A 23,189-nucleotide genomic window follows, 5' to 3' on the forward strand; every position below is an offset into this window, starting at 1 on the left:
GAGCTCTTCCTTGGAAATTCTGATTCAATCCATTTAGGCTCCAGTCCTGGGAATATGTATTTTAAAATCTTTCTGAGACAATTGGTCAATAAGCTGGGTTTGGGAACCTCTTACTTAGAACAATCCATAAGGTTATGAGAAGAACTCCCGGAATATCTGCAGCTGTGCATCAGAGTATTTTTCTTGCACCTTGCACATTATAGTGTTCAAAGCTTTTCAGATGCCTACATTTATAAATTCTTAAATACCTCTCCTATGCAGTCTCTCCTCCAGTCCCTCCTAATCCCTGGCAGCACGTTAACTAGCTTTCATAGCCAAATGAGTCAGAAGAGAATGCCAGTTGATTTGGGAAGATTTGTGTCACCACAGCTCTGGAGAAAGATGTTGACAGTCTATGCTGTCATAGATCATCACTAGAACAACTAGATTCCATTAGTGGGCTTTCAGTTTAGCAAAGAACATGAGCAAACTTGAGGAAGACATCATTAACTATTGTACTCTGGGCCTCAGGGTGTGAGCAAAATAGGCATGGATGGGTACTAGTTTTGCCAGACTGACTGCAGTAAACTCTTTTGCAAGCAACTATCAATACTCTTAAAGGCCAGAAAAAAGGAGAGAGCCACATGCTTGCATTTATGAGTTTCTTTTCAACAGATTTTGGGCAGAATGAGCCCTTAGAGCCTGCAGAGAGAAGGATAGGATGTGGGGAAGTGGTGAGTGGGAGGGAGACCTGAAATCACAGAACTGCTACAGGGAAAGCTGTCTTTTCAAGCTGCTTGGCAATGGTCTGATCTCCATTTATATAGTTCCCTTGGGGGAGTCAAACCAGTACAGCCCAGGGACCACCGTGGACTGGCTCTCACAGAACTTTTGGGCCCTCCTCAGGTAGAAACTGGCACTGAAGACAAGACTGCCTTAGCTATCCCTCACCCAGCTTGACTAATGGGCAAGGACATGAAGCAGAAGCCTTTTGGCTGGAAGATACAGTCTTGGCTGCAGATTACAGCATCAGTCTAAGAGTGCTGTGTTGAGAATCCAGATTCTTGAAAAATGTGGATTTTCTGCCCACTGAAAACTAATCCTGAGGGGTGCCTGTTCCTTAAGGAAATGATGTCTGCAGGCTTGGTCAGTGGGCTATTTTTGACTCCTGATGTTGTCAAGTCCAGGTGGCTTTTGGTCATCTTTGTGAATGGCCTTTTCTGGAGAGAAGCTGTCTGGATAGAACATTCATCTTACTGTATGTCTCACTCATAGTGAGACTTTTTCACCAGCAGCCAATCTGTGTATCTGGAGTTCATCTCTTCTGGCTGTTCTTTTTCTGCTTGATATCTTCTCTGTGTTACCATGGGAGGACAAGGAAGTGAGTCAGGGAAGGGAAACTTGAATTGGAATATCTTTAATATAAGAAGTGGGAGATGTCATGTGGGTGGTGCATCTTGAGTTCCAGATAGAAAACAGTCATGTTGTAGAAACACCTCCAGTGAAGCTGGGGGTCTGGGAAAAGAAAGGAGTATGATGCTCTGCAGTCCATGGTCATTCCCAGTGAAAGTCAATGTGCTTGAGTACTGCGTTGGTCCATTGTATCCAAATCTAATTCAAAGGTTATGGGTTCGGTAAAAGTCAGGCCATGCTTTGCCAAACATTTTCCCCCCTTAATTTCAAAGCCCCTGTGCATTTTAAGGGAAATTTAATCCACATGTTTCTGATTCATTTACACTTAACTCATCAAAATATTTTTTTGTAAGAGTCACTTGATGTCCAAGAAGCCTCAGGAACCTTTTTAAAGAGCCTTTTAAAAAACTTCTTCTGAAAAACAGGAAGTTGTGTTTTGCCAATAGTAAACTAACTTGAACCCCAAAAGGCTCAATTTTGCTTCAGCATCCACCAGGTTCCAATTGGTTCTGAACTTGGCTAAGGACCTCAGCTCCACCCCTCAAACATACATTGTCTCAATAGAATGGCTTATAAAAAAAGGTTTCCCTGTCAAAACTCGATTGTTCTCTGAACAAGATTTGAGGTGAGAACTGTTAATTAAGTCTAGTGTCTTAATTTGTTCTAGAGTAGAAAGCAAAAAAGCACCTGGTGGTGTTGATATGAGAACCTAACTTTGTCTTCTAAATCGACTATAAGAGACAAGGCTCCAATAGGTCAGGAATAACCCATGGTGCAAGAGGCTTTGAGGAGAGGCAGTAAAGTCTCTAAGTAGGTGCTGTATAACTGTTAGGAAGATGGAAAGGGGAGTCATGTGCGCAATAGGATGCTGGGCCAAATGGCTTTAAGGGTAGAACCTTTAGAATTCAAGAAGGTAATATAAATGCAAACATCCGGCAAGATGCTTGTTACATAGCAAATCTTCAATACACATTGGAGTGCAGTTCTTTTAAGAGACACTTCCTTTGCATTGTTCTATTAGTAAGTTGATCTTTTCTTATCCAATCCCTGTTTTGACCCAGGACATTTATTTTCAGAGCAGGGTCAAGGTTTATTAGCATGAAGCCAACATGTCTACTCTTGGTCAGTTCTATGACTTTAGCCTCTTTGGCCACAAATGAACTAAATGAATCAATGGTCCTTTCTTATGACTATTGTAAAGGATGTGGGCACACACCAGAGAGAAGGGCAGACACATCTCTTTTCTTGTGCCTACCTATCTGGGCACCTGACACCTGCTACATGGAGATCTGCAAGGTTAGCTGTGGCTCAATTGTTTTCATTGTAGGTATGCTTTATGGGTTTAAGACCTTTGTCTCAATTTTTATCTTTAGAGGTCATGTGTGACATGGATCATGAAAGTCTTTTCTCTTTTCTTTTCAATGCAGAAAGGAAGAGATTGTACCAAAAGGAGTCTGGTGGCATCTCATTCCCAGAGAAGTTTAAAATCCAGATGATTTTACTAATTTGTTGGGGATTCATGATATAACTAACCACCCTACCACACCACCTCCTCTTGGTGATATCACAGGGAAGAAGAGCGAAACTATAAATCAGCAGTAACATACTGATGCCCTATTTCTGCATTCATCCATTCATTCATCTCTCAAACATTTTTATGAGATCTTCTTCATGCTAGTTACAATATTAGACACTAAGAATATAAAAATGAATGAGATGCTGGCCTTGAGTTCATGGTATATTCAGAATATTAATGACAACTTCCCATGAGAATATCAAAGAACACTTCAGAATAAGACTATGTAAGGAAGACACACAAATCCTGCCATTTGGCGCCAGACGCTTTTCCTTGGGTCCCTAGACCAGTAGTATAAATGCCAAAGACTGGCGTATTTTCCAACAGGGACAGAAGGTGCCAAGAGCAATTTTTCTTTCTCAAAGCTGAGGGTCTACCTTTTGGGTGGTTGCCTTAGGGCTAGGCAGAGACAAGGAATACAATGTTGCCTTGTGTGATGATCAGATAACTCCAGGCCAAGGCCATAAAGCAGTCACTCTGTCAGGTATGGGATTGAGCTTCCTGCTGAGCAAAAGGGATGTTGAAAGCCTCTGGCCCCTGCCCAAACCAGCCTCCCCTCACCTACAATAGGCACTTGTATCTACAGGCAAGATAACTGGCCGTTGGCCCCCCTCTGCTCAGAGTTATTCTTTGAAAAAGCTTATCATGAGGAATTAGCTGGCTTGGCTCCTGTCTCATCAAGGACTGAGAAGAAGCATCTGGTGTAATCTGACCACACAGCTCTTTGTGCTTCCCCTCCCCTTGATCAGCCCCTGATAGGCTTGACAGGCCCAGGCATAGAGGCCTGGCAGGAAGTGTCCCCGGCAATCCTGCCCCCAGGTTTTCTCTGCAGTAAGAGAAAGAGTTGTTTTTTCTAGGGCAGCCTACTCTCCTGAAACAGGAAGTGATGTCAGAAAGACATATTTGACCAGATGGGTTTTGCTTTAAAACCAATTTAAATTTATTTCCTTATGGTCTCCATGTTTTAAAACTTTTTATCTCTTTATTTACTGATCATTAATGTGCTGTTTGTTTTAAGGACTACTCTAATGACAACTAATGTTCAGATCAAAGAGAGAAGGATAACCACACAGTACCACACTGGAATGTTATACCACTGGGGATCTTCTTCCTCATTACCCACCCCCCATCCCCTAAAAGGAAGCCTACATTTGATTTAGCTTCTTAACACTTAAAATAGCTGAGAAGATTTTTTTTGTTGTTGTTGTTGCAATACTGAAAATGGTTCTAAAGCTGGCCTGACTACCCTTATGCACTCTTTTAGTTCTGGGGTACCCAGTTTGAGACACACTGGTCCAGGGCTAGGCTCCTTGAAGTGCAGCTCTCAGCATACATTTTATAAATGAAGACCTTTTCCTTAAACTCTGTAGGTGGATCATAGAACAAGGCATGGCCTTTTGCCTTGGCTTAGGCTTAGGCACACAAAAACTTCAAGGGCATTATGTCAACTGTCAGAGAGAAAATACCCAATAAAAATCTGTTAATGAACAAATAGCATGTATTTTACGATTTTTTTTTTTTTACAAATAGATCCTGTAAGTATGAAAAGGGAAGTATAACTGGAAAAAAAGTCTTTTTCTCAGAATCATTTGAAACCTGCAAAGTATGGTGATCCCAGAGGCAGTTTTTTTTTTATCACTGAACACAGATAATTCTTGAAGAGGTTCCAAATAGCATAGAATTCTTGGAGGGGTTGAAACCCATCAGGATGACCTTTCTTTTCCATTTCTATGAGGACTTACTTGTGGTGGTTTGTGCAGTGAGCATAAATCCTTAGTTTGTCCCGGATCACTCGGCCGGGCCGTGGCTTCCTCTGGAGCCCAGCCACATGCACTGCCAAGACTTTGGGGCCAATCAAGCGCTTGTAAAGTAGCGAGAGCCAGTAGTCCTGAGAATACAGAAGTAGAATGAGAGAGAGAGAGAGAGAGAGAGAGAGAGAGAAAGCGAGCTCAGTTCAGGTATTCTAAGTAACTATGACATACACAGAGGCCAAATTTCTTATCAAGAGTCCTGCATGATTATCTTAGAAATACTTGCTCTGGATTGACAGTAAAGTGGGTACTGCCTTTTCCACTGACTACATGGTGAATGGTAATGGAGAACAGCATATGAACAAATGAATCAAAGTTTTTCACATCTACGATAACCAATTGGGGTCTTAAATTTTTAAGTTCTTTCCCCATGACTTTACTTTCATACTGGTTTATGGCTTCTGTTTAATTGTAGGATGGAAGATTTCTAATCCTTAGGATTGTTACCAGTATGAGAATCCAAAGTATCATTCTCCAAGTATTGTCACTGGGAAACTACTAGTAAAGGAGCAGGGAGATGGAGCTTTTCCAGGGAGGAGCCTACAGTTTGAATTGAATGAAAGAGGAAGGGAAGTTTGCTGCTGCTGCTTCCTGCCTACTGACTACCCTGATATGGACTGTTTCTACTTTGCTATGTCCCTCTGCCATGCTGCCCTGCCTTAGAGGTGACTACTCTGGACTGAAACTTCTACAAACTGTGAGCTAAAATAAACTTTTCTTCCTTTAAATTACGGGTGTTGGGTGGTTTGTTCCAGCAATGAGAAAGTAACTAAAACACCATGCATGTGTCTGATCTTACAAAAGCCTTCTATCACCACCTTAATTTCTGTTTGTTTGCTATTTATCACTTTATGTTTTTATTTGATACAAATGTTGCATTTGTATTGTGTAATATCTTAATGTCTACTATGGGGTAATGACTTCAGTGTTTATTAACCATGTAAAACCGTGCTCCTTAGTTTGTTACCCCACCACTTCACTCCTAATTCTGGAATGAACATATTACTATTGGTGTATAATCTTTAATGTTAGACATAAACCATATCTCCTTTGCCTTCATCTTTTCGGGCAGAAGCATCTTGATGATATTTGTTTTTTCTTGTGTGATCATCTGTAATATCAGCTGCCTGCAAATTATTAGGGAATTGCATAAAATAGAACAAATTCTCAAAGTCCCTCTGCCACCAAATTAGCTCCAAATTTGCTAGTATTTGTCTCTAAGACTTACCAATCTGTTTACTTAAATTAATTTTAAGTTGCCCTATGATGGCAGTTAAGTGTGGTCTTCTAATATTAAAAATAGCAAATATTGAATTGCTATCAATTACATAGAAAAATGTCACTAGTTTAATTTATTCTAATTTGATTACAATTCCTGTAGTTTTTATAATTACTTTATGAAGTGTGTATCATATTCCAATGGGATTTCCACCTTTTCTTACTGATTTATAATATGCCTATTTTAAAATTAAGTTTAATAAACTTAATATTTTAGTTGACTACTATTATCCTGGTATGCCTGCAGTAGTTTCTATGGTTAGAGATTATTATTCCTATTTTATACATATGAAAATGGGTTCAGAATGTTTAAAGGCACATCTCAGGTCAGAAAACTAGTCAGTGGCAGCCCTTGAAAATAAATAAGTATTCTTTTGTTTCTAGTGACTGTGCAATGCTTTTTCATTCATTCTGAGAAATACCATGCCATATACTATGAAGATATAAGACAGCTGACAAACATGGATTCTATGGATATAGAATCTGAAAAGGATACTATTAGTGCAGGGAGTTGCTATAATTTAACTTCTATTCCTACATTCTCAGATCATTTACAAAAAAAGTGAGAGCACAAAATACTTCTATTTCTCCAATTCCAACTCAAAATTTGTTCCTTTTTTTTCTTATCCTTCATTTCAATGTCATCTCAAATAACTGTTTATTATTTAGGAATTTGAAAAAGCTTAATAGGCTTGCTCTCATACTTGCATTTAGTGATGGCAATTTTCACTTAAGGTAAGACTTTTGTAGCAAGCCATTTATGTTTAGAAAAATGATATTTATTATGTTTACTTCCTAGTAATTACGTAAAAATAAAAATATATTTCAGAGAGATCAACAATTTTTATTAAGTGATAAAAATGTATAGCTTATGTGTAGATTTATTAACTTGAAACCAGTCTCTTTTCCCTATGGGATAGCTAACTGACAAAATGTTCTCTCAGAAAGTTGAGGATTCTTGGGTAATGCTCTAAAGAAGTTTTGAAATAGATACATAAAAGAAGTTGATGAAGTTAATTCTTAATGACCAGTATCCCCCCAGCCAGCTTTTCTTACTGTGGTAAAAGGCCTGTAAAATTTACCATCTCACTCATTTTAATAGTTCAATGATGTTAAATACAGTTATAATGCTATGTAACCGTCTTCCACATCCATTTTCAATAACTCTTTTCATGTTATAAATCTGAAACTCTGTATCCATGAAATTTTAATCCTCTACTCCCTTCTCCCCTGGAAACCACCATTTTACTTTATGTGAACCTCATATAAGTCAAATAATATACTATTTTACTTTTTTGTGACTGGCATATTTCACCAAGCATAATACCCTCAAGGTTTATCCATGTTGTACCATACGTCAGAAATGTCATTCTTTTAAAATGATGAACAATATTCTGTTGTATGTATATATTACATTTTGACCTAATTTGTGGCTTCACCTGTGGTCTATCCTGAAAAATGTTCCACAGGCAATGAGCTCCTATTGTTGAATGTTCTGTTTGTTTCACTGGTGGTGAACCTATGGCACACAAGTTATTTGTTTTTCTTTTAAGACAAAAGATGTTAATGCATGTATGAGTTGTTTCTTCTAAACAAAAATCTCAGTATTCAGGTTTAATTTCAGTGTTGACACTTTGTGATAAAGTGGGTGTTGGGTTGCAGTTTGGGGATTCATCTCTAAAAGGTTCGCCATCACTCTGGTTTATTATGTTGTTTATGTTCTCTGTTTCCTTATTTATTTTCTCTCTGGTTTTTCTATCCACTATTAAGAATAGGGTATTGAAAAAAAAAGAATAAGGTATTGAATTTTCAAGTACTATTACTGTAGTACTATTTCTTTCACTTTTGTCTTTTTTGTCTCCTATATTTTGATGCTCTGTCACTGTGTAAATGCTTATAATTTTTATATTTTCTTACTGTATTGAAACTTTTATTATTATGTAATGTCCTTTATCTACTATAATATTTTAAATTTAAAGTCAATTTTTTTCTGATACTAGTGTAGCAACCCCTGCTCTCTTTTGGTTACCATTTGCATGGAATTATTTTTTTTCCATCCTTTCAATCTGTTTGTGCCTTTGGATCTAAAATGAGTCTCTTGTAGATATCATACAATTTGATTGCATTTTTTAATAAAATTCTTTTTGCCAATTTGCCTTTTGACTAGAAAGTTTAATCCACTTATATTTAAGGTAATTATTGATAAGGTGAACCTTACTTCTGTCATTTTGCTAGTGTTTTCTATATGTCTTGTAGCTTTTTGTCCCTTATTTCCTGCATTACTATCTTCTTTTTGTGTTTGTTTGACCTTTTGACTTTAAGTGTTTTTGAAATATTTAAATTCCTTTCTCATTGCTTTTTTTTTGGTACTGGGGATTGAACTTGGGACCTTGCACTTGTGAGGCAAGTGTCAGAACAACTGAGGTAAACCCCTGGCCCTCTCATTGCTTTTAATGTATATTCTATAACTATTTTTTCCCCTTCCCCTGCCCTCCCTTCAACCCCTCCATCTCTCCCTATTTGCAAAGACCTTTTTTCCATTTTCTCATATTAATTCCATTCCCTTCTTTCCTTTCCCCTCCGCCTCCCACTTCCCCTTCCTCTTGCTCCTTTTCTTTCTATTTCACATTATCTATTATACCTTTTAGTCCTTATTTACACTTTCAGTTTCTCTATAACTATTTTTTGCATGGCTACCATTGAGATTCCATTAAACATAGTAATTATAACACTAATTTGCATTTATACAACGTAACTTCAACAACATACAAAACCTGTTCCTTCACTGCTTCATATCCAACCCTCATGACTGATGTCACAAAATTACATCTTTATATACTGTGTGGTGAGAAACAAACTAATGATTCAAATACACCGGTCTTTTAAGTTGTGTAGAAACAAAATGTGGGTTACAAACCAAAATTACTTTATAGCAAGTTTTTAAACTAGTAATTATTTTAAAAACATTTTACTCCCTTAATGTATAAAGCAAGCAGTAGCATTACAGAGTTGTAATGCTAATTTTTATAAGTGCCCTTGTATTTACCTTTATTGAGATATTTATTTCTTCATATGACTTCTAGTTATTGTCTAGTGTATTTTCTTTTGAGCCTTCAGGACTTCCTTGAGCATTTATTGCTGACCAGTTTTAGTGGTAATAAACTCCCTCAACTTTTGTGTATTTGGGAATGTCTCAATTTCTTTCTCATTTTTGAAACTTTTGATTGGTAGAGGATTCTTGGTTGACAGTTTTTTCTTATTAAAAAACATTTTAAAAATTAGTACATGTTAGTACATAATGTTCCTTGTGGAGAGTTGGTACATCCACATAACACATCTTAATCCTTTTTTCATCCCCTTTCCCTCCTCCAACCTCATCTCTGGATCCGCCTTCTGCTTTGAGAAAGATCTGTCTCCCTACTTCCTCTTATCTATCTTTTATTTTGCTCTTTATTTTACACTTTGAGTTTCTAATGCAAGAGAAATCATGTAATATTTAAGTGTGTGTGTCTTATTTATTCCACTTAACATTAGTCTCAAGGTGCATCCATTTTCCTACAGATGACTCAAGTTTATCATTCTTTAAGACAGAGTAGTATTCCATTTTGTATAAATACCACATTTTAAAAAATTCATTCATCTGTTGATGATTAGCATCTTCCAAGATTCAGCTATTATGAATTGTGCTGCTATAAATATAGCTACACATGTACCACTATAACATGATGCCTTAACCTCTTTGGTATCTAGAAGGGGAATAGCTGAGTCAAATGGAATTTATAGTTTCATTTTTTTTGAAGAATCTCTATACTGATTTCCATGGTGGTTGTACTAGTTTACATTTCCACCAACAATGTATAAGCATTCTTTTTTCACTGCAGCCTCTCCAGTATTAGTTATTATTTGATTTCATGATGATGGTCATTCTTTCTCAGGTAAGATGGCATTCAGTATTGTTTTACTTTGCATTTCTCTAATGGCCAGTGATGTTGAGCATTTCTTCATGTATTTCTTGGCCATTTGTATTTCTTCTGTGAGGTGTCTGTTCATTTCACTTGCTCATTTTTTAGACTTTTTGCCATTAGTATCTTCATTGTCTCTTTCTAGGGTATCCTTGAGAATTTCTGGAGCGCTGGTTGGGGGTCATGAATTTTTTTAAGGTGTTCTTTGTCATGAAAGTGTCTTATTTCTCCATCAATTTTGAAAAATAGTTTTGCAAGATTTATCAGCTTGGGTAAGAAATTGTTTTCCTTTAGAGCTTGAGACACTTCACTCCAAGTTTTCTTGATCTTCAAGGTTTATATTGAAAAGTCTGCTATAATTTTAATGGATTTTCCTTTTCAAGTGATTTATTGCCTTTTTCCAACCACTTTTAAGATTCTGTTCTTATGTTAGACTTCCAGGGTTTTGACTGTGATGTGTCTGATCATGGGTATTTGGAGTTTTATATACTTCACTTATCTGTGTGTTAAATTCTTATAAATTATTTGGAAAGTTTTCTGCTACTATTTCAGTGAACAGTCTTTAAAAGTCATTTCTGCTATCTTTTAATTTTTCAGTAATTCCAATTAATCTTAGATTAATCTTCTTTGCATCATCTAGGAGATGTTGAATCCATTTTCTATGTTCTCTTGTTTTTTAAGCTATCTCTAATTAATTGGTCACTGACAATAGCCCTATCTTGTAGTTCTGACATTCTGTCCTCATATTGGTAACTTCTGCTGTCTATACTTTCAATGGAATTTCTAATCTGAATTTCTATTTGGAGACCTTTTATGGACTCTAATTCCTTTCTATGCCCATCAGGCATGATTTGCACTGTTTTGTTTAGCTCCTCTATCTTTTTTAGTATATGTGCTGCTGAAGCAAGAACTCTATCTTTTTGTTAGTGCCTTTTATAGACGTATCTCCTAGGAGCTTTCCAAATGCCTTATTGGTATGGTTTGTCATTTCTAACAATTAAAGAGTGTGGCTTTTGTTTTCCTCTTCTTTGATGTCCTATGTATCAGGTCTGGGGTGGGAGCTTTTGGAGACATTTTGTTGGCTTGCCTTCTTGTGTTTCCATTTTTGTTTGTTTGCCTCCTTGCTTTGCCTGTTGAGGCTTGTGGGTTGATTATAGTAGAAAGCTTTGCTTTTAGTATGGAGACCTCTTTAGTTAATGTCTACTTTTCAGTGTTGTCCTCTGGGTGTGGCTAACTACAGGCCTTTACCTCTGCCCCCAAAGCCACTCATCTCTATCTGATATGGGCAGTTTAAGCATATGTGGCTCAATTTTCCACAAATGGGTCACAGCATTTCTTACGTCAGCAAGACAACCCAGATATTGGCATCTCAAGGAGACCAATTAAAAGCAACAGCTATATCACCTTGGCTATCATAATAAAATAAGTATCAATTACAGCATCAAATACAAGCTTAATATTGGCAAACCCTACCAACCAATGTACACTGGTACCTTAGTTCACAAATGCTTTTGTTTGCAAACAATTTGATTTGCAAACAGAAGCGTCTTGCAAAATTTTGTTTTTGTCTGCAAACTCTTCATCAGGCCACCTTTCCCACATGAACATGAACATGGCCATCTTTTTCAGAATCATGGAATGAATTAAGTTCATAAACCAAGGAACCACTGTAGTACCACCCCTGTCCATAGAAAAGAGATCTGTAACGATAGTGTGAATACTAAGACAAACCAAATATTTACCTACTATTGACTTAGAGTAAATAGCTACTAAACAGAACTTTATTTCTACTAACAATAGCACAGTATTCAACATTAATAGCAAAAGTTAACTATCTATTGGAGACTTAGAAAGCTTAGTAGTCATACAAGCAAAGGTGAAGGTTGGGGGAACTGGAGAATGAAAAAAGCAAAATTTAAAAATTTAATTTTTGGAAGGTGTGAAAGAGGAGAGAAAAGTAGGATGGGGGTCCTATTGAGGAGTAAAAGGAAATTAATAGTGACAGAAAACAGTCACTGGAAAGAATGAACAAGGAAAAGAAGAAAAAAGGTAAATGGAGAGCAAAACCAGGAGATGAAATAAAGATAAGAAAGAGGAAAAAAGTTGGAAGGGTAAAAAGAGAAAAGAAAGTAAAGGAAGGGAAAAAATGTGGAGCAAATCCCCCCCATGAAGGAAAGATAAAAATAATGCAAAATAGAAAATTTTAAAAAGATTGAGTCAAAGCAAAAGTTCCTATGTTATTCATTGAGTGTTTTTTCCCCCAAGATTTACAGTCTTGGCATCCAGCAAATCACAATTTTTCTCTGTTGCTTTAGAGCCTATGTGTTCTTGAGTTGCCATCCTTCCACTACAGGCCCCTCTGTTCATTAGCCCTAGACTCTGGCTACTGCCCAAGCCAAGGGGTGTTCTTGGTTCCATTGGTAGATTGGGAATGTGATCAGCTCTCTGGTCTCTGCTGGATGTAGGCTGCAGGGCAGCAATTCAACTGGGTTGTTGGCCTTAATGTCCTCAGAATTGGTTGCTCCCTTCTGTCCCAGGTGTTGTCCTCACCTAGTATCAGATGGGTTGGCTATTCCTTGCCACTGCTGCCATGTGCTGTACTCCCCTAGCGGCAGGGCATTGTCCTCCAGCAGGTCAGCATTCTCACTTGTCGGTGGGGCACTGTCCCTCCAGTGTGGCTCTGCTCACTGATGTGGGGGCAGGGCTCTGCTTCACCAGCACAGGTCTCTGACAGTTTTTCTTTTTGCACTCTGAATATATCACTGAATTTACTTCTGGCCTTCAAAGCTTCTGGTAGAAATCTAGTAATTGTGTTTGATAAGTTGCTTGTTTTTTGCTGCTTTCAATATTTTGTCATTGGCTTTCAAAAGATTGATTATAATGTGTCTTGGTATAGGTCTCTCTAGGTTGATCACTTGAAGTTTATAGTGCTCCCTGGATATTTGACTTCATGTCTTTCAGCACTTTTAGGCAGTTTTCAGCCATTATTTTATTGGATATTCTTTCTATCCTCTTCTTTCCTTCTCCTTTTGGAATTCCCTCAATGATATGTTTGTACACTTGATGGTGTCCCACAGATCCTTTTAAGGCTCTGTTCACACTTCTTCAATCTCTTTTTCTTTCTGTTCCTCAGAATTGATAATTCTAATATCCTATTAAGTTTGCTGAATATTTTTTTGCTTGCCCAATCTGCTTTTGGATTCCTCTACTGAATATTTCATTTCAGTTATTATACTTTTCAGCCCCCAATTTCTATCTGATTTCTTTTCAGGCTTTATCTTTATTAATATTTCCATTTTGTTCATACATCACTTTCTTGCTTTTATCCATATATTCTTTTAGGAACCTTGATATACTTATTTTACATAGTAGGTCAGCCATCAGATCTTTTGCAGTGTTAGTATTTATTTATTTACCTGTCTATATTTAAATGGGCCATACTTTCCTGTTTCTCTGTACATCTTGTGATTTTTTGGTTGTTGTTGAAAGCTGGATATTTGAGTCTAATAATTGGGTAATTCAAGAAATTAATCCTGCCCTTCTATGTAGTTTTGTGGTTTTTTCTATTGTTTTTAAAAAATTACTTCTTCAAATTATTACAGGCTGTCTCTGTCCAAGGATCAGCCTTAAATATAAACTTAAGGTTTTCTCATGGGTTTTTTCTGAACCTATGCTATTTTCTGGGTATGTGTGGTTATTTTCTAATTTTCTTTCTGTATGTAGTTTCTTTTGATGTTCCAGAGTTTAATATCTGGCTCTTCAAAAGGGAAAAAGAAAAAAATGAAGGAAGTAAACAAAAGGTTGGTGACCCTTTAAGTCCTCTGCAGTTACTTCAGCTGGGAGGTGGGGGCTTTCAACAATGATGTAACAACAGTGGCTGCCTGTTTTTCTATACTTCTGTGATCAGAAGCAGCAATCTTGATCAGAGCCAAGATCTGAAGCAGTAGTCAATCAGAGCAGAGATCCCCTGATATTTGGGGGTTGGGGTCTGTTTGTCGCACCTTTGTTTCTGCAACCTGTGTGTAAACTGCTACAGGAACACATGCATAGCTGCCTGCCATGAGGCTGAGAGCTAAAGCACAAGTAAGTCATTACTGAACTAGGAGCTGAAATTGAATGAAATTAATTACCCAAGCCTTCTTTTGGAAGCTGTCAGCCTTCAGAGTATCAAAGTAATTACATTAGACAGATTCTGTCAGTGTAATTGTTGTCTAGGTGAAGAGACAGATTCTTGGTACTTCATATTCTGCAGTGTTCTCAAGAACATTGTCTCAGGAACAATGTCTCAGGAACATGTCTCAGCAACATGTCTTTAAAATTTTTAATCTTAGCAAATGATTGCAATATATGATGCTTATAGTTATCTTAAGGAATAGGTACACGTACTTGACATATCTTGATTCTTTTAATTCCCCTTCCCCTCTCCATTCTCCTCTCTCCCTCTGTCTTTAGATCCTCTTCCCCTATTTTCATTTTTTCTTCCTTCATGTTTGTGACACATAATGATTCCATTCATTGTGAGTGGTTCATACATGTACAGGACACATCTTAAATCTTTCTATGTCCCCTCCTTCCTGCTCCTCACTTTGGTCTCTTGGTCCCCTACACATTTGTAAAAAATCTATCTGTACTCTGTTCTTTATTTGTACTTTGGATTTCTCATAGGAGAGAAACCATATGGTATTTAAGCTTGTGTCTGATTTGTTTCCTTTAAAATGTTTCTAAGGTGCATCTATTTTCCTAGATATGTGTCAAATTTATCATTCTTTATAGCCAAGTAGTATTCCATTATGTATAGAAACCACATTTTGTTTATCTATTCATCTAGATAAACATGTTGATGAACATGTAGACTGTTTCCAGGATTTAGCTGTCATGAACTGTGCTGCTATAAAGATTTGTAGCATGTATTTCTGTAATGTGATGTTTATATCTTTTGGGAAGATACTTTGAAGAGGAATAGCTGGGTCAAACGAAACTAGTTTTAGTTTTAGTTTGTTTTTTTTTTTAGAAATCTCCATACTGATTTCCACAATGGTTGTACTAGTTTACGTTCCCACCAGCAATGTAAGAGGGTTCCTTTTTCACTGCAGCCTCACTAACATTTATTATTTGATTTCTTGATGATTGCCATTCTTTTTGCAGTAAGATTTACTCTCAGTGTTGTTTTAATTTACATTTCTCTAATGGCAAGAGAAATTGAACATTTTTTCATGTATTTATTAGCCACTTGTATTTTTTCTTCTGAGAAGGTCTGTTTATCTCAGTTGCCTATTATTTGTTGGGCCTTTTATTTGGGTGGGGTTCACTTTTTTTAGTTCTTTATATATAGATCTATATCTATCTATCTATCTATCTATCTATCTATCTATCTATCTATCTATCTATAGATCAGTGATGGCACCTTTTAGAGATGAGTGCCGAAACTGCAACCCAAAACCCACTTATTTATCACAAAGTGCCAACACTGCAATTAAACCTGAATACTGAGGTTTTAGTTTAGAGAAAACAATTCATAATCAATATCTTTTGTCTTAAAAGAAAAACAAATTAACACACTTGCCATAGGTTAGCCACTGTTCTTCTAAATACACCTCTCTCTAAGGTATAGCTGGCTAAAATGCTCTCTTCAGTCTGTTGGTTGTTTCTTTTTCTGTGAAGAAGCTTTTTATTTTGATATAATTCCATTTTTGACTCTTGCTATTATTTCTTGTGTAATTGGAGGTCTGTTCACAAAATCCTTGCCTACACCTCTGACTTTAAGAGTTTTACCTATTTTATCATCCTGTTGGTTAAGTGTTTCTGTTGTAATAGTTACATCTTTAATCCATTTTCATTTTACTTTAGTACATGGTTGAGAGATATGGATCTACCTTCATTTTACTGGAATGTGGATAGGCAGATTTCCCAGCATCATTTGCTATGAGGCCATCTTTGCTCTAATGTATGTTTTTGGCTCATCTGTCAAAGATCAAATAGCTGAATGTGTCTGGGGTTGTTTCTGTAACCTCTATTCTGTTCATCTACATGACTGATTTTGTGCCAATGACATACTGTTTTTAATCACTGTAGCTTTGTAGTAAACTTGAAGTCAGAAATTGTGATGCCAGCTGCTTTGTTCTTATTGCCCAGGATTGTTTTTGCTATTCTGCATCTCTTCTGGTTCCATATGAATTTTAGTATTGTTTTCTCTAGTTCTCTGAGGAATGCTGTGGGTATGTTGATTGGGATTGCACTCAACCTATATATCAGTTATGGAAATATGACCATGTTGACCGTATTTGTTCTGCCTATCCAGGAATAGGGGATATCTTTCCATTTTCTGATGTTCTTTTAAATCTCCTTTTTCAGAGTACTGTAGTTTTCATCATAGAGGTCTTTCACCTTCTTTGCTATGTTAATACCTAAGTATTTAATTTTTCTTGATGTTATTGTGAGTGGTATTACTTTCTTAATTTCTTTTTCAGTAAGTTTGTTAATAGTGTGTAGAAAAGTTATTGATTTTTGTGTGTTGATTTTGTATCTGCTACATTGCTGAATTTGGTTTTAATTCTGGGAGTCTTTTGGTAGAATTTTTTGGGTCTTCTAAGCAGACAATTATGGCATTTATGAATAATGATAATTTGACTTCAACTATTCCTGGACATATCCCTTTTATTTCTTTCTTTTGGCTGATTGCTCTGGCTAATGTTTATTTTTTTTTGCTTAAATTCTTTTATTAGTACACTTTAGGTATACAACACATTTACATTTATTATTGGGTGCTTGTTCCTGTGCATGATGTATCTTGGTTCTTATTTTTTCCCCATTCCCTGTGCTCCCTTCCCTATTTACGAAGACTTTGCTTCCATTTTTTCCTTTTCTCATAATTTTTCCTTTCCTTTCTTTCCTTTCTGCTTCCCCTTCCACGTACCCCTTTGGACCTTTTCTTCCTATTCAAATTATCAATTATTTATTTTAATCATTTTAGTCCTTATTTACACTTTCAGTTTCTCGCACTAGAGAAACTATCAATATTTACACATGTGTGTCCTATTTATTTCACCTAAGAGCATGGCCTCAATATGCATCCATTTAGCTGTAAATGTCTCTAGTTTCTTGTTGGTTGGAGTTCAGACTGGTGCAACCACTGTGGAAATCAGTATGGAGATACCTCAAAGAACTAGGACGAGAGGTCTCATTTGACCTAGTTATTCCCCTGCTGGGTATCTTCCCAAAAGAATTAAAAGAATCATACCACAGCGATATATGTGCACCCATGTTTATAGCGGCATAGTTTGTAATAGCTAAAGCTTGGAAACAGCCCAAGTGCCCATCAACTGCAAACTGGATAAAGAAGATTTTTTTTTTTTAATAAAATGGAGTACTACTCAGCCATAAAGATTTGGCTAATGTTTTGAGTACTGTGTTAAATAGGAATGATGATAGTGGACATCTTGTCTTGTTCCTGATGATGGTGGTAGGTTTGTCATAAATGGCTTTTTTCAGATTGAGATAAGTCCTTCTATATCTATTTTTAAGGGTTTTAAAAAAATTATAAATTAAAAAAGTATGAATTGTTGAGTTTTGTCAAAAGCTTTTTCTGCTTCTATTGATATGGTCATGTGTTTTTGTCCTGCTTTTGTGATATGTTACATGGGGATATGTAGTACATATGTGTATGATGAACCATCTTTACATACATGGGATGAAATGGAATATTGGTTTTATAACCTCTTCAAAGGTTTTGTAGAATTCAGCAGTGAATCCATCAGGTCCTGGGTTTTCTTGGTAGGTTTTAAATATTATTATTGCTTCAATTTCATTGCTCATTATTGGATTGCTCAGAGTTTTATGTCTTCTTGGTTCAGTTTTGGTAATTTGTATGTGTCCTAGGAATCTTTCCATTTCTTTACTATTTTCCAATTTGTTGGAGTACAATCTTTCATAGTAGTTACTATCTTTTGGATTTCCATGGTGTTGTGATTTTATCTATTTTATTTTTAAATTCATTGATGTGAGTCTTTTCTCTGTCTGTTTTGGTAAGATTGGCTCTTTTGTTTGTTCTTTCAGTGAACCAGTTCTTAAATTTGTTGGTTCTTTGTATTCTTAATTGTTTAATTTAAATTTTATTAATTTTCACTGATCTTTGTGATTTCCCTGCTTAAACTAGGTTTGGTTTTAGATTGTTGTTTTTTGAGTATTTTGAGGTTCATCATTAGGTTTTGTAATTGAGTTCAGTCTGTTTCTCTAATGTGAGCATTGATTGCAATAAAGTTGCCTCACAGGACTGCTTTCATTGTGTCCCATAAGTACTGGTGTGTTATACTACCATTGTCATTTGATTCTAGAAATTGCTTAATTTTTTCCATGACTCTTTGATTATTCAGGAGTAGGTTATTAAGTTTCCAGATGTTTATAAATTTTTTTGTGTGATTTGTTTTGTGATTGATTGATAGTTTCAATGTTCTATGGTATTCATGGACTGATTTCAATCTTTTTGTATTTATTTAAGCATATTTTGTGAACTAGTGTGTGATGCATTTTGGAGAAAGTTACATGTGCTGCTGAGAAGAATATTCATTTTCTTATAGTATGGCAGAACACTGTAGATACTATAAAGTCCATTTGTTCAAAAATTATGGGTCAGTTCTGATACTTCTTTGTTGATTTTTTGTTTAGTTGATCTGTCTCTGTAAAAGTGGGGTGTTGAGGTCACCCACTATGATTATGTTCATGTATATTTGATTCTTTATGTTCTGCAGTGCTTATTTTATGAAATTAGGTGCTCCAATATTTGGTGCATGTATGTTTGCAAGTGTTATCTGTTCCTGTCACATTGTTCCCTTAACTTTATGTAGTTACCTTTTTCCCTTTTCTGATCAGTTTTAGCTTGCAGTTTACTTTGTCTGAGAGTAAAATTGCTACCCCTGCTTGCTTTTGGGGTCCTGGTGTGTGAAATATTGTTTTCTATCCTTTGATTTTTAGTCTATAAATTCCTTTCTGGATTACATGAGTTTCTTGAATGCAAGAGATTATTGGATTCTGTTTTTTGACCCAGTCTCCCAATGTGGGTCTTTGAATTGCATTGGGGAATTGAGGCTATTTACATTGAGAGTTATTACTGATTATTGATTAATTTGATTATTTGAGTTACTGATTTATTTGTGTCATTGCATTATTTTTCCATTTTGACAGCTACGTGTCTTGCTTGATGTATATTCATTCTATCTAGATGTTTGACTTTCTTGGCTTTGTGTAGCATATTCTTATTTTTTGGAGTGCAACATATCTTTAAAAATCTAGTAAAAATTCTTTAGTTATGTATGATTCAAATATTCTAATCAAATATGTGGTTTGCCTTTTTGACTTTAATTTTTTATGGAGATGTTTTTCAAAATTTTACAGAAAAAGTATCAATAGTTTTCTTACTCTTATTCTTGGAAAGTTCTTCCTTGTGCAAGGATTAGAGATATCTTCACTTATATTTCTTCTATCTCTTTTTCATATAATCATTTTAAAATTTATTCTTTTAGTTTGAAAATAATTTGGTATATGGTACTAGCTTTATTATTTTCTCAAATAACTTAATAACTAGTTATTATAGTGCTGTATAGTGAATAACGAATTCCTGAGTTCATTTTTTTCATATACTAGGTTTATATATACACTATTCATATTTGATATTAGCTTTATGCATGTGGCATCATACTGTATGTAAATTTCTCTTTTTTCCCAGCTAACTATGTTTTAAGATTCATGTAGGTGGTTATACACATTTATGGTTCACATGTTTTCAATGTTCTGTGTTATTACTTCATCCTGAAAAGATAGCACAACTTATTCATTCTTTTGCTTATATATATTTGAGTTATGCCCATATTTTTTCTACTATGAACAATATGACCTAGAAATTTTGTTCATGTATTTACATGCAAAAGTGAAGAAATGAAGCCTGCAGGCATGTAGGAGACAGGAGACCAGCAGCATTCTTCTATTTGGTAGAATAAGAGTCTCCAGGCTTCATTTTGGGTCTATTGAATTGGGTGGGTGGGACACAGGTGGCATAGATTCAAAAATGTGTGGGCTCTACATGATTCTGGTGCTCATCAAAGTTTGAGAAGTACAGTTCTAGAGTGTTTATCTAAGAGTGGAATTGCTGTGTCATATACTGGTCATATTTCCAAAGTAATATCAATTATTGCAACTTTTTTCTCTCTTTGTTTGTTTTGAAGGTAAAAGCTTACAATCATGTATTTTTTCTATTTTATTATTTTTTTCTATTTTACTATTTTATAGTAAAAACTTTTCAGCTCCGAGAACACAATGAAAACACATTTAATTTTTAGGTTTTTTTATAGTAACTATTTAGTAATGAGTATAGACATAAGGAAAATCTGGTGTTAAGGCTCAAATTCACTCTGTTGGCAGATTCACTAATTTTCCATTTCTAGGGAAAGCACTTTCAGAGTGCTTCCACATTTCTTATCTCCTGTCAATCCATTTTATGTTCTATGAAAACTGTGTGTGAAAGATCATTTCCATTTCCAAAAGTGTACATCACTGTATACCGTACACTGTTAATATTATTAAAAATAATTAACTAAAAATTATATGTGATTAATTTATCAGAAATTCCTTTAGGCAGATGCTCTTCTTGAGCCACACATAGCTTGGCATCTCTTTTAACTGTTTTTCCCAAAGAGAGATGGGTTTATGGTATTTACTCTTATTTTATCATCTCTTCTCTCAGGGGAGTGGAGGCTTGTGGCTGGAAGTCAGTTGATGGTGGGAACTTCCACCTTTCTTTAGCTCCATGAGTCATTTTCAGGCTCCCTGTCCATCCTTGCTCTTGCCTCAGTTTCCTATTTATCCTACATCTTTCTTTAAAAAAAAATCCCACCCTCTCTCTTTCTGCCTTTATCTATTCCTCTTGAAAATCAGCTCTCAGAAGAATCAATTGTTTCTTCTCTCCCTCCTTCTCTTCCTTTCCTTCTTTCTTCCCTCCTCTTTCTCTTTCTTTAATTATGAATACTTGCCATTTATATAATCTTAATAAAATTAAATAAATGAGACAATTCCTACCTATTTCTTAAGGGAATGACATGAAAACATAGAAAATATTACCTTTATGCATAGAACAGATAGGAAAAAATAATATACATACATATTTAACAATATCAACAACAAGGACATTGCATGAAAGACAGAACCTAATGAGCAGGTTTCAAACCTAAGAGTCATTAACAGGAAAGCTAAATATAATGGCTTTTTATGTCAATAATAAAAAATTTCCAAAGGAGAGAATGTGGTACAGTTTTCAAGGTACAAAAACATAGAAAGTAAGATATTCTTTAAAATGTATCAGACATGACAATAAGTTGAAGAAAAATAGTATCCATTTATTAGTTAGAAGGGAAAAACTAATAGCAGATGACATTAAAAAGACAGTGTCTTAAATCTTTTTTCTTCAGTATTTATCAAAAAGTCGACTGCTGTCTGAAAGCTAGACAAGAAAGTATATGGAGTGAATTGAACCAAAATAAATAGGAAAAGAGAAAATGACAGAGGGTTGCAGAATTTACTGGATTAATTGATGACCTGTATGTTATTCCAGATCTGAAACTAGCATAACAAGTCCTGTAGTCCAGGGCCTAATGGAGGTGCTAGAATTCAATTATAGAATGCCTACTATGTTTAAGACTCTGTGCTAGGCACTTGAGATCTACTGTTGAATAAGAGAAATACAGTTCTTGCCATCATAAAACTTATAACCTAGCAAGAAAGACAATCCCAGTCCTTAAGCCAATAGCTAGACAATTAATACTTTAAAAAAAAATTTAAGCTAGGATAATGCTATGTTGCACAGGTTGGCCTTGAACTCCTGGGGTCATGCAGTCCTGTCTCAGCTTCTCAAGTAGTTGGGAGTATAGGGCATCTTTAATTAATGTCAATAGTGCTAAGAGTAATGGAGGGGTAGGGAAGGATTTCATGAGATCTTATAACAAAAGATCTGAATCAGTCTAGGAGACTAGAGATGTATTCTCTCCCAGAGTGGCATTTACAATTTGAAGAAAAGAGAAGGAAGGGACAAAAAGTGTCTTGGATAAGCGAAAGAACATCTGCAAAGGCTTTGGGATGGGAAGGAGTCTGGAAATTTGAACACAGACCACTTCAGCTGGAGTGGAGAAAGTGCAGGCAAGAGTAGGAGGAGAAGAAGACAGGCCAATTCAGAAGGACCTATTGATTTTAGGGTTCATTTTAAAATAAACGGAAAATGATTATGGAATTATAAGAGAGAAAGTGAGATTATTCACTTTACCTTTAGCAAGTGGACTTTCACAGCTATGAAGAAAATGAATTAGAATTAACTTTTAAGGTTAATTTAGAAGAGAAATGATGATTGTTTTGATTGAGGAAGTTAAATTAGTGAGAAGAGGGATTTAAGAGATAATTGGGAGATAACATTAATCTGTCTGGGTGATTGATTGGATATAGAAAATGAACATGAGACAGGATTCAAAGCTTTCAAATGTTCAAATTCTTGATTCTGGAGAATAGGATGGCAACTGGTTGCCCAGCAACAGCAGGTTTCCTTTCTGCTTTCAACCTTACCTCCACCTTGTAACCCAGTCCTGGCCTACCAATGCTTAACATTGTTGGGTTCTACTAGGAAATACATAAGAACATATTTAGAAAAAAGGATCAAACAGAATAGTAGAACTGACTAACCAAGGTTTAAGATATCTTCATAAAATTTAGTTCTGATTTTATTGTAATATTTTAAATGCATATGAATCTACCACATATTTTTGAAATGTATTGTCTTTATCCACACACCCCCATATTAGGGATTTAACCCATAGCTTCATGTGTGATAGGCAAGTGCTCTACCACTGAGCTACATTCCAGCCTATAATTATTTTTCACATTTACTCTTTCCAGTAATCTAGAACTAGAAAAAAGGACTCTTGCTTCAGAGAGCCAAGGTTTGGCCCTCCTTTATTTGTCCTCTCTTTAGGGTAAGAGGTCCATAAAGCCAAGGGCATATGGCCCCTTGAGGTACTGCCCCTTTCTAAAGAATACTAAGTGTCCAGGACCCCAGCATTCTCTTCTCAATGGTCTCTAGCTTGTTGCCAGGACCTTCATGGGCCACACCCAGGAGTCTGGTTTCTAGTCCTGCAACTTGAA

General features: G+C 35.8%; 1 protein-coding gene across 1 annotated transcript in view; it reads right to left on the bottom strand.

Annotated features, from left to right (window-relative positions):
* The window catches only part of Hpse2 (heparanase 2 (inactive)), a 905,145-nt gene that overhangs the window by 24,441 nt on the left and 857,515 nt on the right, over positions 1 to 23,189 (bottom strand). Inside the window, exon 10 of the mRNA XM_087185109.1 lies at positions 4,711 to 4,856. Within this exon, the coding sequence (XP_087041235.1) occupies positions 4,711 to 4,856 (146 nt within the window). The remainder of the gene's footprint in view (positions 1 to 4,710; positions 4,857 to 23,189) is intronic.

The sequence above is a fragment of the Heterocephalus glaber genome, unplaced genomic scaffold (assembly GCF_053883595.1).
Source record: "Heterocephalus glaber isolate CG9 unplaced genomic scaffold, H.glaber_assembly_v1.0 deba00001497, whole genome shotgun sequence".
NCBI classification, from domain to species: domain Eukaryota; kingdom Metazoa; phylum Chordata; class Mammalia; order Rodentia; family Bathyergidae; genus Heterocephalus; species Heterocephalus glaber.